Source organism: Cebidichthys violaceus, unplaced genomic scaffold (assembly GCF_023349555.1).
Source record: "Cebidichthys violaceus isolate CVI_PGR_0920_01 unplaced genomic scaffold, fCebVio1.0.p SCAF_17, whole genome shotgun sequence".
Classification (NCBI taxonomy): domain Eukaryota; kingdom Metazoa; phylum Chordata; class Actinopteri; order Perciformes; family Stichaeidae; genus Cebidichthys; species Cebidichthys violaceus.
The window spans coordinates 8,801,060-8,823,915 of record NW_027176340.1 but is presented as its reverse complement, the minus strand read 5'-3'; the positions used below and the strand labels follow the sequence as shown (position 1 = coordinate 8,823,915).

Below are 22,856 nucleotides of genomic sequence, written 5' to 3'. Positions count from 1 at the left end.
CAGCGGCCCTGCTCTCGTTACTGTATGTGGCACCTTGTGTAACACTCATCATCCCATGCTTGTCATCCTGGGATATTTCACTTCACACACAGGGAACAACACACACATTGATTGTGGTAGGTTCGGCTTAAAATAACAGCACCCTGCAGGGAGCAGTGCGAGCCCTCTGCCTGAACCCACACTCGCCTTCACTCACGGAAGTGTGTTTGAAGACAGTGGGACGTCTACCAGAAAATTGCAAGAGGAAAAATAGGAGGCATAATGGCCTCAGGAATGGAGCTGGCCATCAATAATGCAGAGGAAGCAGCAGTTAATGCCCCCTTTAATTCAACAGGTCGGCAGACACCAAGACAGTTATTCTTCCTCAGCTGCAGATGCTCGATGAGAGGCAGCTACATCAGGCTTTATGGCTTTGTGTGCGGTTGCACTGCCAGGTCTTTTTCCCGACCTCAATCCCGATTGCAGGGCCATTAATGGGTTTTCATCAGGGGCCCGCCCATAATGGAGTTTCCAACTTCACCATCTTGCTCGGATACCAGTGGGGAGCTGTAGCCACAGAGAAAGAAGTAATGCCCTCACAAAGTCAGAATGTATGAACCCAATTTAGTCTGAACAGTGAGAGTGCAGACAGCTTTAATGTATAAAAAAAGAGCACAATCACAACAGCCAACGTTACACTGCAAAAATTACCATATAGAAGGTATATTGTCCTGCAGGTCGTACATTCAAGTTTAACACAAGTGAATGAATCTGCCGTCAAGATGAGAAATAAATACTTTTGTCAATTGTGTTTTTATGAACATTGTCACCTACTGTATAAGATCATTCTCACAACATGTGAAAATAGATTTGGTCAAATAAAATGCCAAACTGTAACTAATTCAAAGAAAGGGAGGAGCAAGCCACACACTCACAACTCAGATGCAAACAGTTTATTCTCAGCAGTGATGAATGACTATTCAGATCCTTTAAGTAACAGTACCAATGCAATACCACGAGTCCATTACAAGTATCCTACATTCAAAATCCTACTTACTAAGTAAAAGTGCCATAGTATAATCAGCAAAACGTACATACTGTAAAGTATCGAAAGTAAAAGTATCTCCTTCTGCAAAAAAAATGTCCCCTGTGAGTGTTAGGCGATCACTTATGACATTATTAGATATAATACCAATATAATACTCAATGCATAAGTAGCATTTTACTGTTGAAGCTGGTTGAGGAAGAGCTTTCAACTACTATATTTAAATTTAGGTAGTTTAATCCAGTGGTTCCCAACCTAGAGGTCAGGCTCCCTTGGTGTCCTCTGCAGTGGAGAAAATGTGATGAAGTTCCATACAAGCTGCCCTACATGCTAGAAAACTTTCTGCGTGCTGATGCTTCACCACATGCAGCCCTTTTTTTATTGTTTTCCACCCCTGCACCCCAGACAGCCTGATATCACCTATGATTCAGTGTTGCACTCATTTGTACACCGGAAATGAGACAGAAATGGACGCGTGAAGAATGAAAATGGAAAGCTGGAGAAAGAAGTTTAACTGCTGGTTACTTTCTCACCTGCACACAGCCATGGTGAGATTGTCGTTTTTTGGAAAGTTACAGCTCCTCCTTTCCTGACATCAGAAACGTTTCTGAAGCTAGTTGACCATCTGACAAGCAGTTCTGATGAAGCATGCTGGGGCCTTCAGGGTCCCAACCAGACAGTGGTTCTTTGTTAGGGGTCCCAAGCTAAAAAGGGGGGGGACCACTGGTTTAATATGTAAATATACATTGTTTTGTGTTTGCTTGTCATATGTAGTTTTATGTAAAATCTTAATCTGAAAAGTAATAAATATATGTGTCAAATAAATTCAATGGGGGAAATGTTCAAATGTGTGAATTGTAGTGGAGAAAATTGAAATACCCCTGTAAAGTACAAGAACCTCAAAATTGCACTCAAGTACTGTGTTGCATGTCTTGTTAGTATTTTACAATGAAGTATAAAAGTGTCCTGAATGATCTTCCTACTAATATTAATATTCTCTCTTCTTTCCTTGTTTCTGCATGCTTTGTAAAGGGTCAATATGGCATAACTTTGTAAATTTAATCTTATATTCTATTTTTAGCTTGACTTTGTAACATCTGCACTGGGACTACAGATGAAAAATAGCCTCTTGGCTAACTCTAGCGCATTTACAGGGATGTTTTATTAACGTGCACTGTCCCTAACCAAATAAACAAAATTTGATGGGAATATACTTAGTTACTTTTCACCAGTGATATTAAACCAGTAAAATTCTTTAGATCAACATTTCAGCACCTCTTGTCTTCCTTAAAAGTGCATGGTCCAAGATTGGGAGCATTTCAATTGCCTCTCAGTGACTCTCAACATGTTGAATGCGAGCCGGCGACTCATAGCTAACTGTGCTAACAGCGCGAACCGTGCAAACTACCACGAAAGTGCTAACAGAGCTAATATTGTTTACCAGATGGAACCGGGGGTTTGCTGCTACTCTTCTGCGACGATGTTATCAGTTGTAAGCTCCTTCTGAGAGCAGTGCAGAGCAACGGCTAGCTAGTTGCTCTCATGCACAAACATGACCTAAAAGCATGAGCAGCCGGCCCGGCTATTTAACACAGCAAGGTACAACACACACAGAGGGAGTGCAACTTCATTCTCTGCTCAGGTATTATATCTGTACATAGACAATAGTTTGGTGGCTCATTTATTAGATATATCTACTTTAAAATTGATTTCATATATTCTTAGAATTTAATATAAGAAGATGACATTGTGTGTTTATTTGATGACCACAGTACTGGTGAGCCAGCATCACATTCAAAACAAAATATAATTCAAGATGAAAACCTTGTTAAAATGAATATTTTTGCAGTGTAGATCCGACAGCAGCACCACACAGTGAAATATGAACTCCGGAGGTGTTCTTTTTCATTTGTCTTGTTTTTCTCGCCTGATGATCTACTTATCGCATGACTTGCTGACCTCCTACCAGAGATCCGGCCATCGTATCGTAGAAACAAATTATCCCATCATTTCACTGTTTCCCTTGGATTCGGCCTCAGCAGCCTCTGAAAGAGAAGCAGAGGGTCATTCATCAGGAGGGAGATTAAATCTTCCTCCTCTGCTCCTGCATGTTGAGAGTACTTCGTCTTTGAGAAAGTCAATAAAAGTAGTTTTTTCATCCATCCTTTAATGCAAATGCAATAATTTAATTTCCTTTTATCACTCACCAGCATGTAGAGTTATTTGCAATAAAACAGCTGTTATTATATTTTTAAAAAGTGGTGATGAATGTAAAATAAATGTGTTAACATTCCTGGTGAGCCATAGAATCACATTGTGCCTGTTATAACAAGCAAGATAGACAAAGGTTGAATCGGTTTAAAAGGTCAACTGACATGATGATGGGTTCATATGAGCCTCTTCTGCCTCATTGTATCCCCCAATGGTTTCAAACTGCTTCTCATCCTGTAATACTTTAGCTCCATCTTCTGGCAAACGCAAACAGGTGCAAACATCTGTCTGTCCTGAAAATAAAAACCAGTGCACACAACCACAGTACTGCATTAACATTAACACACTGACTGTGGTCTTTTTACTTCCCTTTGTTTCATGTTAGCATAGACAATTCTGTATGGAGAGCTATTACCTTGGTTAAAGTACTAATGCTACGTTTTAAAATACTGCTTAATTAAGTTAATGAGTGTTGCTAATTTCATCAATAACAATGCATCATATTTTATAAGCTCAAAACGTGGTTTTGTATGTATGGTAATAAAAGTAGCACACTGTGGAAACACTCCATAACTCCAAGAAAGTAAAAGTAATATCAAGTACTATTAGCAAAATGTTTAAAGCATCAAAAGTAAAAGTACTTAATGCTAAAAAATGGTGTCTGAGACATATACTATTATATTTAACTGATAAGCAGCATTTGCTGCTGTAGCTGGTTAAGTTGTATACTTTTGGGTGGTTTAATCTGTCCCAAAACATTATATTTCATGAATTCATCCTAAATGGTGTATGTAAAATCTTAATCTGCAATGTAACAAGTAAGTACAGCAGTCAAGTAATGCAGCAGAAAAGCAGTATAAAGTAGAATGAAATGGAAATACTCAAGTAAAGTACAAGTAGCTTAGCTTTGTATCTAAGTCAGGGGTCTTCAACGTTTTTCAGGCCAAGGACCCCCAAACTGATAGAGATGGAGCAGGGACCCCCTACTATATACAGTATATTGTATAAAATTGTGTTTTATATTAAACTGGGCCTAGTGCCATGTATAAACACACCTTGTTATTGTGCATTCAATACTAAGCCATTCAAATAATACACAGGTTCATATTCATGTTTTTATTTTAAACATGTGCAACGTACAGTGAGTAGGGTGGCCATGCCACTGCCATTCATAAACATACCTTGCATGATAATCATGCATACAAGCTATTCAAATTGACTTTATTATTTTAAACATAAATGTGGAAATGAAAAATTTGTGATGGCTTATTAGTGCCACTGCTATGCATAAACATACCTGTTATCTTGCATACAATACTGAACTATTAAAATAATGGACAGATTCATGTTTGAAAAAAAATGTAAAATAATTTGCGGACCCCCTGCAGTACCTCCGCGGATCCCCTAGGGGTCGCGAACCCCCTGTTGAAGACCTCTGATCTGAGTGAATGTAGTTGAGTAAAAGTAAAAGTGCAAATACATCAAAAGAGTTAACTTCCACCATTATAACAAAATACACAAGTACACAACTGCTCTGGTCCTGTAATGTGATCTTGTTCTGCTTTTACTAATTCTAAATATAGAATTACAATAAATTAACAAATACATGAATTAGAATAGAGCTGCTGCTCCTTTGTGTGGAAAGGAGCCAGTTGAGGTGCTTCGGGCATCTGGTAAGGATGCCACCTGAACACCTCCCTAGGGATGACCTCCGAGGCACGACCAGCTGGGAGGAGACCCCGAGGGAGGCCCAGGACCAGGTGGAGGGACTATATCTCCAAACTGGCCTGGGAGCGCCTCGGGATCCCCCAGTCAGAGCTGGCTGATGTGGCCCGGGAAAGGGAAGTTTGGGGTCCCCTGCTGGAGCTGTTGCCCCCGCGACCCGATCTCGGATAAGCGGTTGAAGATGAGATGAGAGATGAGAGATGAATTAGAATAGAGTCCCAATGCAGATGACATGTAGCCCATAGAAACGTTGTGTATTTTTAATAAACTTCAGTGATTTACACTCAGTATACAAACTCTGATTCTGTTTGTTCACGGTAACAAAGACAAGAACATCACAAATAAAAGAGCAGTGTCGACAGTTGGAATAAGTAGGAATGGGGCGGTGGATGTTTTGTTTACCTGCTCATGGTGATTTCTATTTAGAAAACAATTAATACTTGTGCATATAAATCACATCTCACCATCGGTCTTTGAGCTGTCGGCTGAAAGATGGACTGTGACCTCAGATAAAATTGATTATGTAACACAGGCTGCTCTTAACGTACCATTAGTGCTGCTCTTCTTTTGGTTACTGGGCCTTACTAACTAACTGACTGCAGTACAACAGCAAAACAAGTGATTAGTCAGTACTCGAGCTCTGCTACAGTGGCATATAGTGAATGTGAAGATAATATGTTCTGAAATCATGTGTCAGTTCATTATTGTCCTGTTTCTGAGAATCCTCCCAAAACCAGAAACCGTGTTTGAAAGAACTGCCATCATGTGATCAGTTTGTTTGTTTCCAGGAGAATATTCAGTACTTCTAAGAGGGTGCCCTTTATAGATATAAATACTGAATAATATTCCTAAAAGAGAAATAATATGGCAGATCTGTTGTGTTGGATTACATAAAATTGTACGTAATGACGTGGCCAGTGAGTGTAAATATAGTGAAGTAAAATGTACAATGAAATTGTACTTGTGTATAGTACTTGAGTAAAGGTAAATGAACTGTGGCACACCTAATTTATTATTATTATTATAGAAGAGTTGATGGTTTATTATTAGAAAGTGACACTCATGAACCTTTATCAGTCACTTGACAATCAATTAATCAACAACCAGGTGGACCTGTTTGTTAACCAGTGCATATAAACTGATCTCTAAAGCATTATTTAAATAGTTAGTTGGTGTAAAACCCCTTGTGGATGTTCACAACATGAGTTTATGTCTCTTTTACGTGTTAAAGTGTGTAAATAAAACATGTTGAGTGTCCTTTAACAGCTGTCCAAATGAATGGTCATAATTAGGCTACATATATCATGGTATGGCTTCGTAAATCCGCTGACTTTCAAAGGAAAGATATGTTAATACTCGTGAATAAAGCAGCCTATCAATACTTCCTGTAGCTGTTTGGCATTATTTTGGACGTGTGTGTGTGATGTGCTCAGGGCTGGCAGCACATCTCTGTGAAGCCCTGCCTTCTGAGATGAGTTATCTGCCGGATTACAGCCTGCGCACAGCCAGTGAGAGCTTGAATCTGTTTGAATGAGAAAAACATCGAGTCTCCCTGCCTGAAAGCTGTCACATGGGGCCGAGGAGAGGGGAAAAAAACGCTTCCTGAAATGATCCTCGTCGCTGGCTTCGTATTGTTTTGGGGCTTCTTCTCTCTAACGTAACATCGCGCTTAATTCCCCGTCCGGATCTTTTTTGCAGTCGGTGCCGATGATGATCAGCAAAGTAAAAAACGCCATGTCCACTCTGGTGGGAGGGATGATGCCGCACGGACACCACCACCACCACAACCATCACTCAGGTGGCGGCCAGACCTGCGGTCCGGACAGCCTGCCGCCGCGCTTCCCCTACGGCCGGCCGGATTTCTTGGACCTCACCCCGGAGCTCCTGCAGTACTCCACCGAGCACGCGTCACGGCCGGTGCTCACGTTAAAGAGAGACAGCAGGCTTCACTGGCGGACGGGATACGCAGAGTGAGTGGCGTTCACGGACGAAATGTCCCCCGCTCCCCCCAAACATATTTTTTTTGTATTATTATCACCAAATATTATGATTTGATTAGTCTCCTGTTGAGTGTCAGGCCTGTGTTGCTGCAGCCTCAACTGCTGAGAGCACTGCAGCAGCCAAATGATGGCCAATATGGCCTTTTGTTGTTGTACAGTTCCTGAGCTGCTGTAAATGATGTTTAGAGGAGAGAGAGCGTAACTAGTCAAAACGCTCCAAATCACGACACGGTGACATGTGTGTTCAAAGACATTTGACACACAGGCCCCCCCCTCTAGTCGATTGAAAGAGTTATGCTGGAATTGATACAAAAGTGAAAGCAGGAAATGTCTTCCTACTCATGTCACCAACCAGCCTTTCTGCGTGTTTCCTCACCTGCGTGATCGTTTTGATGATCAATACCACTTTGAGAGACTGATTTCTGAGAGGTTATTTATGTTTTCCATTCACAGAGAGCCTTTGAGTCTGTGTTTGAGTTTAATAGGCTACTTCAAAAGAAAAAGGTTTTAGTGACCAATGACCGTTTGTGTGTGGATGCAGAACTGCTCATGTATTTGGCTTTACTGCAGGTGCTCTTATACCCTCATACACCTGCAGTGCTCTCACAGGTAGAAACAAAGCAGCAGCATCTCATTCACACTATTGGCCAAGATTTGCTGTTGGGGTGATTCCCTGCTGAGGAAAAAGAAAAAACCCTACTTCCAGACATTCCACTCTCTTAGAGGAGCGGGGGGGTATGAAGGACTGAATAGCTCCAGTCATATAGTACAGTATGTGGGCTACACCACCCCCTGCCTGTCCTGCTGCACCCAGTGTGGAAAAAAAAAAGGCTGACTCATGCAGAGATTCTCAAGGGGACGGGGACGAGACTCATGACGACAAGCGTCTCAGAAGACTGAACGAGGGAGGTCAAATGAGGGTGGTTATAGTGTGGCGGAGTGTGCACCGTCATCTGCATTCTGCTGCAAATGACTTTGATGTAAGTCGCTGAGACTGTGATCAGCGTCATTAGCAGCGCTGTTTACAACACAGTGTAATAGGCTGACCTGCTCATGCATCAGCTGTCAGTGCTGGAAAAATCCGAAAAGTCCACACCCATCAGTGTTAAATTAAGACAGTGTTAATGATCCATGAATTAATGGAAACATCTGGAAATAAGGACTCTGTCCACTCTCCAAAGTGCAGCATTAATGCCAAATTACTGCTGTAAAGGTTGTACACTCAGATGGATATACGGCTGTGTGTTTATTTGGGATTGATTGAAGAAGTTATTTATTTACTCACACAGCTGATATGGCTCTGATAAGACTACTCGGAGCCATCAAAAGGTGTTGAGTGACCTGGGATGTGCGTAGACTGATTGAAACACTGCATCACTGTAGATCAATGTGGCTGAAATAATAAATAAAAAAACATTGCAGAGCAGGATTTATCCATTGGAGCATCTATCAGCGTCATCACCTTTTGTCCGGTGCTGTTTACTCCCCTTGAAGAACAATGAAGGCCAAACTGTTGTGGTGGACGCTGTCCAGTTGGAGGCCGCCCTGCTGGCTTTCATTCAGACTCTCTGCAACTTCTCCACTTTGATACCGCTTAGTTAGAGTCATTAATGGTAATGAGGATTCATGCTCATTGATTTTGGTATGTTTTCACTGGTCCTGATGAACCGTGTGTTGCACAAGATTATGGCAGTGAAAGCTTAGTTGTTGTCTCAGACGTCAGACGACACACACACACACACACACACACACACACATAGGGTCTAATTTCATTCGTCAGCCTAAAATCTGTCTGCAGTTTAAGCAGCACGCAGGTTTAGGATGCTTGATATAATGAGTCTAATTGATGCCATAATGCTGCTGCACATGGTATCAGCATCAACACGTGAGTGCACTTAACGGTGAGCCACTCAAAGTTTCCCTTGTCGAATGGCTATTAAATACAATTTGATACAGAGGCAAGCTTCCAGGCCCTGGCACTGAGATCATGAAAGGGAGTGTGAGGAGGCACAGACTCATTGTGGAAATGTTTTCATGGATATTATCTCTTTCTTCAAGCTAAAATAAAAATGGGAACAGATTTAAATAACTCAACGCACAAAGGTCCAAGAGAAAAAATAATTCAAAGCTCTCCGTGATCCTGAAGTGAATAAGCAGATATTAGAGAGCGGATGAGTTCTTCACAGAATCATTTCATGTTGACATGACTTATTGCATCAGGATTTTCTCATTATTATGGAAAATAGCATTTTAACGAGGTACAAGCTGGTCTTTTCACTTGTATGACGTTTTATTCAACATTATTAACTTACAATATATTTTATTCCAAATGCCACGATGTGAAATCCTCTTTGAGAAGAGAAACATTAGAGGACAAAACATTAGAAGAGGTATTATGGTGGCCATTGTTTCAGCTACCCTAACATACTGTCGGCCTCCAATGGTTGATCCAATAACAGCAACCAAGAAACATAAAGTCTTTATTTGGTGCGAAATTTTGGCTTGGAAGAAAGTTTAGATGACAATCTAATTACAAGATAATAACTCTATGTGATATGTTTAATAATGCATGAATAAACAGATGTGAGTCGAGCAGCACAGGAGAAAAATCCGTCAAAGCTCCCTGTGATCCTGAAGTGATTAAGCAAATAAAAGAGAACGGCTTTTAAACAGAATCCTTTCATGTTGAAAACATTTAAGATTCGAAACAGTTCATGTCACACTTAGCATTGAATGTGCAGTACCTCTTTTGTTAAAGAGGCTATAATCAGTATTTTTTGAAAACAATGTGCGAGGCGTCGTGAACAGAAAATCTGCAGCTTCCCTCGGCTTTACAGATTTTACAAAGAGTTTCAGCTCATTGTTTAGTTGTCCGACCGCAACTTCACTGTTTTGGTTCACTCTGTGTCCTTTCACTGTACACTACCTGCTCAGCACCAAACAGCAGACAAAGTTAGCAAGTAGCTGGTGGACATAGTGGACCATTTAGCAGCTGAAGACATGTTTCCCTCAGGAGTTGGTGAAGAACAAACACAGAGCTAAAACAGAGAGAATATTGGTGAAAATTCATCAAGTGACCAGAAACACAAATCAAAATGATGATAATGTTGTTCCATAAAGCTTGGATGTGTAAATAAGCAACTGTTTGCTAACAATTTTGCCATATCAACTTGTTCACAACTGGTTTCTCCTGCCTCCAAGTAGTCAAACATATGTTCGTACTCAAATAGGTTTAAGTACATTGCTGATTGCTTTATTTCTTAATTGAGCCCAATAGAAGTGATAAGTAAAGGAAAGTAGAGAAACAAAGCATTTTAAAGCTTTGAGTGAGTTGAGGTATAGCTTCAAAGTTATTGTCTCTGATACTTTGAACCGTGTCACCACGTATTTCTATATTTTTTGTTCATGTCACCCAGTTCTTGTTTAAACTTTCACATCTCACATGCTTAAACTGACACTATTCTGTGTCCAGATCCTGAAGTGATGGTGAGACACAGTTTACGAGTTGCAGTACGTTTTTAATTACAGAACCTGCATTATGCTCTGAGCAATATTCAAGTTACTCCAGTACCTGTAGTCACTGTACTGGATATTAGTTTCTGTCAGCTCTCGCCTTTCAGGTATCATCTAAGCATTGCACCATGTGTGTTGCAAACATGATGAGCCACTTCCTCTCCCTGAAAAGGAATTCAGAATATGACTAGTTTAATTATTTCATGCTACGAATGAAGACTTTGTACAGACATGCAGTGTTTGTTTAGCTGCTCCCCTTCACCTGATGTAACATAGTTTAGCAGCCCCCGGGGATTATTCTTTTTCACATTCACTTGGTTAAAAACAGTCCACTCTTTTACTCTGAGATGTGCCTGTGGTGGATACGATACTCACCCACAGGCCTGACTGCTCAAACAGGTATTTTGAAACTCTACTTTAACCGCTGGCTATGCAAAAAGCATCATGAACAAAGACGACATACAAGCACACTTCACAGGTACAACAGTTACACCCATGTTTCAGAAAGTTTAAATGTGTAGTGAGAAATAATCAGCAACACAAAATCTGGAAGGATCATTTCAGAGGAGTTACTGATCTGCCTCTGATCGAACCACAAAACATCCTGTCAGACTTTCCTGAGTTGCAGAGGTTTGCAAGAGATCAGGTGATAATTGCAACATTTCTTAGCCACATCTCTACATGTTACAACAGAAGTATTTTTCTAATAACAGCACAGACATTTTCATCACATTTATGACGTTAAAATGGTGCAGCAGTCGCAATTATAGAATTCACTGGAACTCTCAACTTCCCCTTTTTGAACTTTCCTGACATGATATACTGTTCAGTGGGAGGATTCAGACATAATTTTAGCGAACACGACCAAAACGGTTTTCAGTCACAAGTTGTGAAAACATATGACCGAAACACAGATATGCGAAAGCGTTAAGTCACATTATAGGAAGGCTTGAGCTCCTGGTTTAGAGTCACATCCTCCTACACCGCCGACATTATGTTCAATTTTAGGTCATTGAGCGCATGTGACTGCTTTGACAGAAAAAGGTTTGCTGATTCTTTACTGTGGGAGGGGTGAAACTTCATTACACTGCAGAAATGTAGAAAGAAGACATTTATTTTCATATACAACCTCGTCTCTTCTCAAAACAAGTGATTCATGTTTATATCAGGATTTTCTCATTTTGAATGTGTTGCAACAAGGAAAAACAAGTTGTAAAAAATATGTTTATTTAAAATGACACAATTGGTCATGTCTTAGAGTAGAGTAACATTACAAGACAAAACAGTGTTTAAAGGTATTATGGTGGGCCTTTTAAACATACTGTCAGCCTCCAATGGCTGAAGCATTCAATAACAGCAAATAGAAAACGTATTCTACGTTTTTTGTGACATCTTTTGCCCTTGGTGGAAAGTTAAGATGACAATCAGGCGACTCTAAATTCTTCCCTGTCATTGGTCCTAATGTAGGGAGCGAGTGCAGGACACTGTGGGGCCTGTCTGCTGCTTTCAACTGATTAGACAGTGAAAGGGCTTTTTATAATCCAGATTTGGGCAGCAGTTGCCTTTATTTTTTGCCTCATTTCTGCTGCTCTCTGATATCAGAGCTTCTGGCCAGACATTTTCTGCAGAGATTGTAATCAACTAAACTAGTTGGAAAGCCAGAGGTCAAAGGTCTTATTTTGATGAGATTTTTACTCTGAATTTCTCTTGTCTTCTTTTACTCTGGATTTCTCTTGTCTTCTTTGTTTGACTGTCCAGTTTTTTTTCTCTTTCTCTCTCACTGCTCGTCTCATATTTATTTTTGGTCTCTTTCTCTTGATGATCCCAGCAGCAACTGATAAATTACTAATCCGCCCTCTGCAGAAGTTTCCGAGGGAATCTTAATGACAATACTTGAATTAGTAGAATTGCGCAATATAGGCATTATGCCGTATTATCCAGCTAATGGGACATTTATCTATAATTGAAACTGAAAATGTTACATAATATGCCAGCATGAGCTCCAAACTGCAGCCTAATGTCGCAGCTTAAAGAACCATGCCAATGAATGTTTGTATGTTTTAGTCCACTTACTACATATTGCAAATATGACACACAGTGAACCATTTCACATTTTGTTTGTTTTAGATTTTGTATTTTTCCCACTGATCCAGGAAGCCATTACTTTCCATTGACTTCAATAAAGAATGAAAATCAGTCAGCAGATTCTTAAATGTGCCATCTGTAGATGGTGCTGAGAGCATATCATTGTGTGGTAATGCAGTTAAAGCTGCACTTATTAATCATTTTACATTAGCAATTACTGAAAATACTATAAATACTCTCTGTGCTGCCCCCAAGTGGCTTAGAAATTATATAAAATGAATGCAGGTCTATGGTGCAGAATGATTAACAATTGATACTCTATCCCTTTAATCCATAATGGATTACACAAGTCATTCAATTTCAAGAACCTGCTAATTGATTTTCATAATGTACTGAAATTAACGGACACCAAATGGTTGAAAAAATACATCCGGAAATCTAAAACTGTGGATCATGCACTTAAAAATGTACGTTATTCGTAGAGCTAGAACATGAAACAACCCTGGTATGGTCAAACTAAGTTGATGAGATTGTTTGATCATGCACCAGTGGTCTACACTGGTTTCTCCAGGGAACACTGCTGCAGTATGAACCAGTGCATTACTCTAAAGCCATTATCCTCCGCAGCTCATAATAAAAACACTTAATCCCTCCTGCAAGTTCCCTCTGGGACATGACAGCATCCTGTTCCACTTTTTTTCCTCACTCTTACTCTCCCCCCACATTTTTCTGATGCTATTATATTTTCATGTGGTAGAGGTAGTGAACACTATAAATCATCTGACTCCAGGCTCACCTTTCTTCCTCGCCTCTTTCTCCATCAGGGTGATCAATGCGGGGAAGAGCATGCTGAACGAGGACCAGGCCTCTTGTGAGAAGGTGTTCGTGAAGAAGCCGAGTGGCAAACATCGTAACTCGTCTATGCTGGAAGACAACGGGGTGAGCAAACTCCCCGAACGTCAGCACAAATGTTTAGCTGTAGGCTGGCTGGTCCAATAAACAATTAGTGGTAATGATTTCAATCTGACGTCAGTGTTCTCTAAGTCCTGAAGGTGTGTGTGATTCTTGCTATGTAGCTTCAAACACAATATAGTCTGAGCAGTTTATTGATATTAAAAAATTGTCATCGCATTGTAGTTATCTAACACCCAGTGTGTCTTGTGATTCACCTCCAGTCTCTGTGGGACCTCTAATTTTTCCCATGTTTACTATCATCCAAATGTCTCTGATAAACTATCTAAATGGTTAGAAAATACACAAAATAAGCACTTTTAGTGTCTTCACACTCAGGTGGCCACAAACACGATTCCAATTTGATGCTAATGTTACTCCTATATCTGCAGGCAACTGATTGCTAACATGTTAGCTGTGTAAATATGTCAATGTTTAAAACAAATCTGGTATTGCAGGTTTAACGTGCCAGATCTGGCTGAACATTGAAGGTTTTTTTGCTCTCTAAAATCTAGATAGTGCAGTGATTCTATTAATTTACTTGACATCATTTTAAAAAATTTGCACACACACTACATGTTTGCCCTGTTGAGCAGGTGTTTCATAGGTGACGGGGTTCCATAGAGCACAGGCCAAAGACTAGTTTACCAGTGATTGTAGTCCTGTAATCTTTCTAAACACAAATAATGTTCAGGTCAGTATATCTGTTTGAGACCTATTATGCCTGTACACACACACACACACTCACACATTCTCGTCCTCCATTTGGTGTAAATTAATTATGTCATCTCTTATTGCCCCCCCCCACACACACACACACACACACACACACACACACACACACACACACACTTGAGTCTAGCATCAGAGCGGTGAGCAGATGCCTTGTGCCTGTTTGTGTGTTTGTTAGTCAGTCAGGCCAACTGTGCCTGTAAACATGTCTGCAAACACAAAGGTGGCAACGCCTCTCCATCGCCCATTGCATCATCGTAGATCAGCAAAAGCCCTGCGGTGAGATTTGTCCCGTAGTCCCTCCATCACTTGTGTCGATCCTGTCAGGACTAATATCAGAACAATTTATTCTCACTGTAGGTTAATATTATTTTCTTGTGTTTCTGCACACTACTGTTCAATATTGTTAATGCCATATAGATCATGAAAAGTAGAGCAACAACATTTTGATGTCCTGCCAGCTTTCAAATAATATTATAATCTAGATTTGCTGCAGGGACCTGAACTGGAAGAAGCATATTGCTTAGCATTAAAATGTTACCAGCTGCAGACCTAGAGCCTGTAAACACTCACAAATCGGTGCCTTCTGCTCAGAGTTGTAATCTCATGGGAGGTTTTTAAATTGTTACCATAGGCATTTTTACTTTTCTTTTTTTTATATTATGACTACTATATTTTACTACATTTATTTAAAATGTTTTTATGCTCATGTACATTTTTCAGGATGGCACAGGAATCCCTCTCCACTTTTGGGGCGTGTTTGATGGACATGCAGGTTCTGGAGCCGCCATCATGGCGTCCAAGCTTCTACACCGCCTCATCAGAGACCGTTTGGGAGAAGTCTGTCACCTGCTGGAGAACCCCACCAGTGCACCTCCTATCTGCCTCGCCAAGAACGGCAGCCCGTACCAGGCGGACGCGAAGAAGGGGGCTGCACAGGAGACAGAGGACCCCGATGCTGTTACAGACTCCTCAGTGCGCTTTCACATGGAGAAGGTTGTCAGTTTGGAGAGCCTGGTGATGGGAGTCATAGAGACCGCCTTCACACAGATGGTGAGCAGATGATCACTAACAAGCTCTGTGAGAAAACAAAACAACAGTACTCTGCATATTTCAAGCTGCACGAGGTATTTGTCTGCATTTTTATCCTCAAACAGCAGCATTACTGAAGATTTTATCTTAAATTCACAGAAAACACTGCGGGCCTACCATCTTAGCTGTTCTGTTATTATTTGCACCAAAGGGAGGAAGGAGAAAGATCTTATTTTGGTCAATCTAACTTCTTTTCAAAGCTTTTTTCGCCATGCTAGAGACGTGGCTCACGTGATGACAATGTTAGTGTGATTGTTGGTCCACGACTTTGATCCAGGCTGAAATATCTCAACTATTGGATGGATGGCTGTGAAATTTGGTACAGACACTCATGTTCCCCTCAGAATGATTTGTAATCATTTTGGTGATCCCTGAGCTTTTCATCTAGCGCCATTATCAGATTCAAGTTTTACTTTGTCCAATCTTATTTTATTAACATCTGCAAAGCGAATGACATTCCCATCTGCCTCAGCTGTTCTTTGTGTTTAGCGCTAATTAGAAGTTGTCAGCATGCTAACGCGCCAATCTCATGTGGTGAACATGGTCATCTTTATACAGGCTAAACACCTGGTTAACATTGTCATTGTGAGCATGTTAGTATGCTAATGTTAGCATTTAATTTAAAGCTCTGCTGTACCCTAGGGAGAAGAGCTGCTAACATGGCTGCATAGGGATTTTATTTTTTTATGCCTCTACGTGGGTGACAGCCATGGACACAAGCATTATGTTTTCTGGGTTGTCTAAACATATAAACGTCCGTCCGTCCGTCCGTCCAGTCCATTATGGTGAAGGTGATGTCTCAGGAATGCCTAGAGGGAATTTCTTCAAATTTGGCACAAATGTGCACCTGGACTTACGTTTAAGTAAACCGAATCCGCTCGGCCTCATGCAGTCAGGAAACTAAAAGTGATACTCTTCTCTGATGCAACTTCTGTCTGGTTTAGATGATACAAATAATCACCCACAGCCTTTGTAATGTATTCACCAAGCCTGCTTGTTTTGTTCCTCTTCATCAGCACTGCTGTTTTGTTTTCAATACAAACATTTATGGAGAAAATAATGAGCCATTCAGGGCGCTGAGAGCTCATTAACCTGAGAGGTTTTTTCTCTTTGTATTTCAGGATGACCTAATTGAAAAGGAGAAAACATCATATGCCATCTCTGGTGGATGTTGTGCCTTAGCTGCCATTTATTTAATGGGGAAGCTCTACGTCGCCAATGCTGGAGATAGCAGGTAAGAGAACTGAAAGAAGCTCTTTACTGCAGAACACAGGATCAAGTCTGTCTGAATGTGTTCACTCTCCACTTTATAGTGTATAGAGCTTTATGTGGGGTCACTTTGAGTACTGCAGCATCATTTAGCCTTCTCCTACCAACAATCTCTCTTACCAACCTACTCATATGACAAAAAAAAGGAAAATATAGTATTGTCTTTGTGAGCCTTCTCACTTCTGTCCCCCCTTCTTCCTTTCCCCCACAGGGCCATAATCATACGAAATAATGAAGTGATTCCAATGACGAATGAATTCACACCGGAGTCAGAGAGACAGCGGCTACAGTATCTGGTAATGTTCTGTCTTCTATGTTTCAAATACAATTATTTTAAGAACAACCGACAAATAAACTAAATGTATGGAATCTGTTCAAGGGGATTTTGTAATCTGGTAAGTACATAGCAAGCTGTAAAAGGAAGAGTATAAATATTAATAGTTGATCTTTACAGTCAAATGAGGTTTTACTAACAGAAAAGTTGAGCGTGATAAGCAGGCAACCTAAAGACGAGGGAGGAAATCCTGTCTCACACTGAAATAATGTGACGTTCATGGGTTTTAGTTCTGAGTCACCGAGTGGGTGGATGATGTTTGTTGCTAAAACAGGGAGCTGTTTTGGTATACAGCATATGGTAGTGCAAGTCTTCTGTTACACATGCAATCGTATAGCTTCTCTTCAGAATTGTGACAGACATTTACATTTAAGTAAAGCGTTTCATTCTATAGTTTGACACAACCTGACCCATTTTGTGTGTCACTCCAGGGCTTCCTGAGGCCAGAGCTCCTGGGTAATGAGTTCACTCACATTGAGTTCCCTCGTAGGATCCAGCACAGCGAGCTGGGCAAAAAGATGCTCTACAGAGACCACACCATGACTGGCTGGTAAACCCCAAGTTCCTTTTTAATCACACGTCTGACAGTCAATCACTTTCCATGAACACTTTACTCTGTACTGGGCATCCTATAGTTAAGGATTTCCAAACAAGGGCAACTCAAAATTATTTTTAATTATCGATTAATCTGACAATTACTGAATTTACAACACAGCTCAAGTTGACTTGTTCAAATTGCTTTTTGAACAAGTTTGAATCCCAAAATATAAATTTTACAATGATACACATAACAGAGAAAAGCAGCAAATATTAATATTTGAAAAATTAGAACCAGTGAAAAAAATGACTTGGAAGTGTGTAGGATCTGGCGGCATCTAGCAGAGAGGGTGCATGTTGCAACCAGCTGAAACTTCTCCCGTGTAGCAAGAGTGTAGAGTGCCAACTATGGTGGCCAGCACGAAAATGTGAAAAACGCAAACGGGCCTATCTAGAGCCAGTGATTGGTTTGTCCGTTCTGGGCTACTGTAGAAACATGGTGGCTGGCTACGTATGTAGATATAAGCGTCTCATTCTAGGTAGTGAAAACACAGCGATTCCTTTTTTCAGGTGATTAAACATTAAGGAAAACATACTTATTAATAGGATATTTCATTTCTGCCAATGGATCCTCCTAAATGCTACACACTGTTCCTTTAAACAATTCACTACTTATCAAAATTGTTGTTGAATAATTTTCCAAACAGTGTTTCAGTAACTTACAACTTAGATCTGTTGGTTGTTTTCCTTTTAGGGCTTATAAGACGATTGTTGAAGATGATCTGAAATTCCCCCTGATATATGGAGAGGGTAAAAAGGTAAGAAATGGGGGAAACCCAGTGCATGGTGCTCAATACAGCTGATACATTATTGTGTGGTCTTTTAATCTGTCTGTGCAGATTGATGAAATGATGTGGCATTTTTATATCAAGTTATTTGTTCAATTCTTTTGCATTCGCCCGGGTAGAAATGAGATCTGCTCAACATTTTCATTATTATCTGAGAGGACATGGTCTTCACTTGGTAATCCCTCATAAGTGGATTTTCTTAGAACCGAATCACATCCCGAACCAATAACCTGCATTAATATGTGTGTCTGTGTGTGTTTGTCTCTTACTGTATATGTTTTGGTATACACAGGCACGCGTCATGGCGACAATCGGAGTGACCCGTGGACTGGGAGATCATGACCTGAAGGTGTACAACTCCAACATCTACATCAAGCCCTTCCTCTCATGCGTCCCTGAGGTGAGTGTCAGGAGTCAGAAGCAGCACTGGTTGTCAGCGCCGCCCTCCGGCCTTGTTGCTACAGCCACCTCGGAGCAGCTTTTGGGCCCCTGGTTTCACTTTTTCTGCTGTGCTTTTGTTGCCGTTTTGCAGGCTCAGATGTTTTGCAGAGAAACTGCACCAAACATTTTTTCACCTTTTTATTTAAAGATATTTTACATACGAAGGAGGAAACAAACATTAGCAAAGCATGTGAACCGAGTGGGGTTTCCATTTCTTACTGTACAGTCTTTATGTCCATATTGTGACATAAAGATAGGTGCTCCATTTCTAAAATGTTGAGTTATAATTCATCATAAATGTGTTCATACAATATTTAAGTCCATTAGGTTCCATTTAAAACAATTAGGTTGTTCTTCTTATAACGACTTCTTCTGTTATCAATCCAAAATAAAATATCAAAAAACAGGAATAAGTTAGTGCACACTGAGAAGGTTGTGTCTGTGCAAACAACTCCTCTCACCCCAGACTTCATCAGGCTGGCTCACACTCACTTGTGACTAAATTCATTTGTAAGCCCTGATACATTTTCGAGATGATCCTTGAATGGTTCTGATTATATGAACCAACCAGAACGTCATTCACTGTGAAGCACTCGTGGGTAAAATGCCTTTTTTATTTTCATTACATAATCCCTGACCTGTAAATATCTAAATATATCTTTGCTTTCATGATCAAAATCCTCCTTCAATTTATTGAAGTGTATAATGTGCACAGCGCTCAGGAATAGTTACACACACCCTTTTTCAGTTTCTTGCCGCTCATCACAGAACTTCTTATGTTTGTTTTATGGAGTTAAAAATACTCTCAGCCCTTCTTTTTAGACTTTATTTCTCATTTCCTTTTCAAGCACTTCTCAGCTCAGCATTACAGGAATATTATCAGGCCTCTATTTGTTGAACTCATCTAATCCAAATACATAACTCGCTTGTTGTAAATCACTCTAAATAAGTGATTCAACTTAACATGAAAAAAATGTGAATGAGCATGAGCAGCTTTGATACTGTAAATGGAGGTTATGCCCCTTTCATGCCAGCATACATCTGTTTATCTTCCAGCACTAAACACACAAGAACAAACTGTTTTATAAATCATGACAGCATGATCAATAGAACGTCATCAATAATATGTCTTATTGTGACAGGTGAAGGTTTATAACATGGATGAAAACAAACACGGCCCAGACGACGTCTTGGTCATGGGCACAGATGGATTGTGGGACGTAACGACGGACAGGGAAGTGGCAGATGCTGTGTCAGCTTACTTGTCCTGCTGTGACCCTTCTGACCCCATGAGGTATGCCCTTTAATCCTTTACATTAGGCTTTTATATGTTCCGTCATGTGCCGAGTGAACATGTTGCACATGAAAGCTGCAGTTTCAGAAAACCTGTGCCAAGTAGTTCTCAGTATGTCCATTCGGTGGTGACAAATACTTAGGTCTCCTGCAATATATGAATATGTAGTGGCTATATAGTAAAAATGATAGCTTCAGCTGGGTGATTTATAAACGTGTATGCAGATTTAAGGGCATTTTTAAGATTGAATTAATGTACACTATTTCTAGCTTAATATTTTATTTAATTTCAACTGTGTAATATTATATTGAGAAGTTAAAATTGTTGACAACTACATAAAAAACCCTTTATAAGGCCTTATATCTGCTTACAATATGTATTATAATGTTATATACTGGTTATAAATGCTAAATAGGGGGAAAATAAAATGTTACCCAACTGACTAAGTCAGAAAGGCACTGAAGTCATGACTTCAATGACCACTCTGCAAAAAGAAAGCTTAATTTTGTCTGATATACTCAAGTGATTGAATATGAATCTGTATTTTGTATGTGTGTTTGTGCTCGTCTTAAATTACAGTGCATCTCACTCTGTACTTACTATTTTTTTCTGCCCTCTGTGTGTTACTCAGGTACACTTTGGCAGCCCAGGACCTGCTGATGAGGTCACGAGGCGTGCTGAAAGAGCGCGGTTGGCGGCTACCCAATGAAAGATTGGGCTCAGGCGATGACATCACTGTGTTTGTCATCCCGCTGGCGAGGCAGGAGTCAGAGACATGACGAGGTGTCGCAGCGACCGCTGTGGCAGGGATGATGCCTTCAGGGTCCCTTCCCACGGTTCCTCCAAGCTCCCTAAACCCTCGGGGGGCCGACGGGGCAGCGGGAGAAAAGAGCACCTTTGTCATAGGGGAGACTCGGATCTGATCAGCACCTTCATCAACCTAGACTGCACCCAGTCCAAGCCGCTTCAGCCCAACCCAGGATCATATCCTTTGGTTGTTCTCAGTCATGTAACAAAAGATTTTCGGTGACATTATAAGAGAAGTCACACTCTTCCTCCCAGACCTGCTGTTTGTGACGGTCGCCAGTGAGAATTAAAACCCTCGTAGTATTTTTGTTTCCAGTTTATGTTCGAGGCTGGACCGCTCTTCAATCCTTTGAATGGATTGTTCATTTTCATGTCATACCCTGAATGTGACTCCCTTTTGTAAAAAATAAATAAAAATCCTGCAGTTTCACAATCAATTTAGGGGATTGTAGTAAAGAATGTGAGGAAACCAAAGAGATGTTAAGGCGTAAGGTTGGAAATCTGTAAAAAAAACAAAAAACATAAAAGATAAACAAACAAAAAGAAATCCTTAGATTCATGTCTGTACATTTAAGATGCATGTAGGAAGTAAAAACAGTGGAATGGACCTTTTTAGCACTGGACTCAAACAGAATCAGTTGAGTCTGTATTGCCGTAATTCCTGTGTTAATGATGAATGAATGACGACACCTTGGCACTTGAAGACTGCTGCACATGCTCCGTGTTAGCCTGTTGGTTTGTGATATCTTCCTATTGAATGTGCTTATAAACGATTTGTTTTATTTTTGTCTTTACATTAAAAAAGGTTCCACTTGTGTTCAGTAAAAAAGATTATGAAAGAAAAGGATCATTTGTTTAATTTAACTACATGGTTTTTATTTTATTTTTGAACTTTTAGAGGAGAAAGCAATCTGTTTTCAGTAAATGTCTCGGTATAGTAAGATGTGATAAACTTCACACATATGCCTTATTAAGAGATGAAGGGTTTTTTCCCCCTCAGATGCACTAAATTTGATCATTGTAGAAGAACATTGTATGCCCTTAAATGTACCGTATACCTATTTTTTTATCATTATTGTGTTATTTAGATTAGCCATATATTTTTGAAGACAACATGGTTGTAAGCAGTATCAAAAGTTTTATTTTTATGTGTCTATCCATTAACTGTGTTAAGAGAGATGGTATGTCCTAGTATATGAGGTAGAGGGATAATGTGTACCAGCTTGGAAATAAATCAGATTTTTCCCATTTGCTTTGAACTTGTTTATTTACTCAATCCATTACTCAGAAGGAAAATAACCTTTGGTGTATTCAACTAATGAGTCAGAATAGTTCAGAGAGCCTGTCACTGATAATTACAGTTTGACTAAAAAGAAAGTTCAGTTCACTCCACTACAACTAAAAGTCTTCCATCCGTAACTTTACTTGAGTAATAAAATATTGCAAAATCACTCAGCTTATACAGAATGGACCCTTCCAGTGTTATGCTATTCTATATTATTAGTTGATTGTTGTTTTTGCATTAGCGTGTAAGCAGCATTTTAATGTAGCTGTGGAGGTGGAGCTAATTTGAACTGGTTGGAGAAGTTGAAGGCCTCCATTGTCCACCCATACAGGTGTTTTCACTTTTACCTGATTAGGCCTCCTTTAGGACTGTGTTAGTGTGTATGTGACAAACAGAACAGGGATCCACTCAAAGACAACAGCACTAAAACCTCTAATCAACCTCAACCTGAGCACCGATCTAATCAGCAACATTAACTGACAACACCTGTGTGTACTTAACTACAACACTTGAATTTCCACCACAATTTTTGTTTTGTCCATCAAGAAAAGAAAGACAGATCATAATTCCGTTCGGATTATATTTTAGGTAAATCAAAGACGCCTCGTAGCCTATAGCAATTGAGTGTCAGTTCAGCTATGAAGTGATTTATTTATTGTGAGAGGGAAACACTGATGAGATCAACACCATCCCTCCTATTGTACGACA

At 40.1% G+C, this 22,856-nt stretch overlaps 1 protein-coding gene and 1 long non-coding RNA gene across 2 annotated transcripts; one reads left to right on the top strand and one right to left on the bottom strand.

The window, feature by feature from the left end:
• Positions 1-462: 462 nt before the first annotated feature.
• On the bottom strand, positions 463-2,583 carry LOC137873572 (uncharacterized). The gene is made up of 3 exons (XR_011103248.1): positions 2,466-2,583; positions 1,558-1,728; positions 463-546 (listed from the first exon to the last, which is right to left on the bottom strand). It is a non-coding gene; the product is annotated as an uncharacterized lncRNA (long non-coding RNA).
• A 3,816-nt stretch (positions 2,584-6,399) lies between these two features.
• On the top strand, positions 6,400-22,115 carry ppm1j (protein phosphatase, Mg2+/Mn2+ dependent, 1J). Its single transcript, XM_068712489.1, has 10 exons — positions 6,400-6,930; positions 13,383-13,497; positions 14,965-15,294; positions 16,455-16,567; positions 16,814-16,898; positions 17,368-17,486; positions 18,228-18,291; positions 18,614-18,721; positions 19,905-20,056; positions 20,688-22,115. Exons 1-10 carry the CDS (start codon positions 6,668-6,670, stop codon positions 20,833-20,835), a joined length of 1,497 nt encoding a protein of 498 aa, XP_068568590.1. The 5' UTR covers positions 6,400-6,667; the 3' UTR covers positions 20,836-22,115.
• Positions 22,116-22,856: the final 741 nt, after the last annotated feature.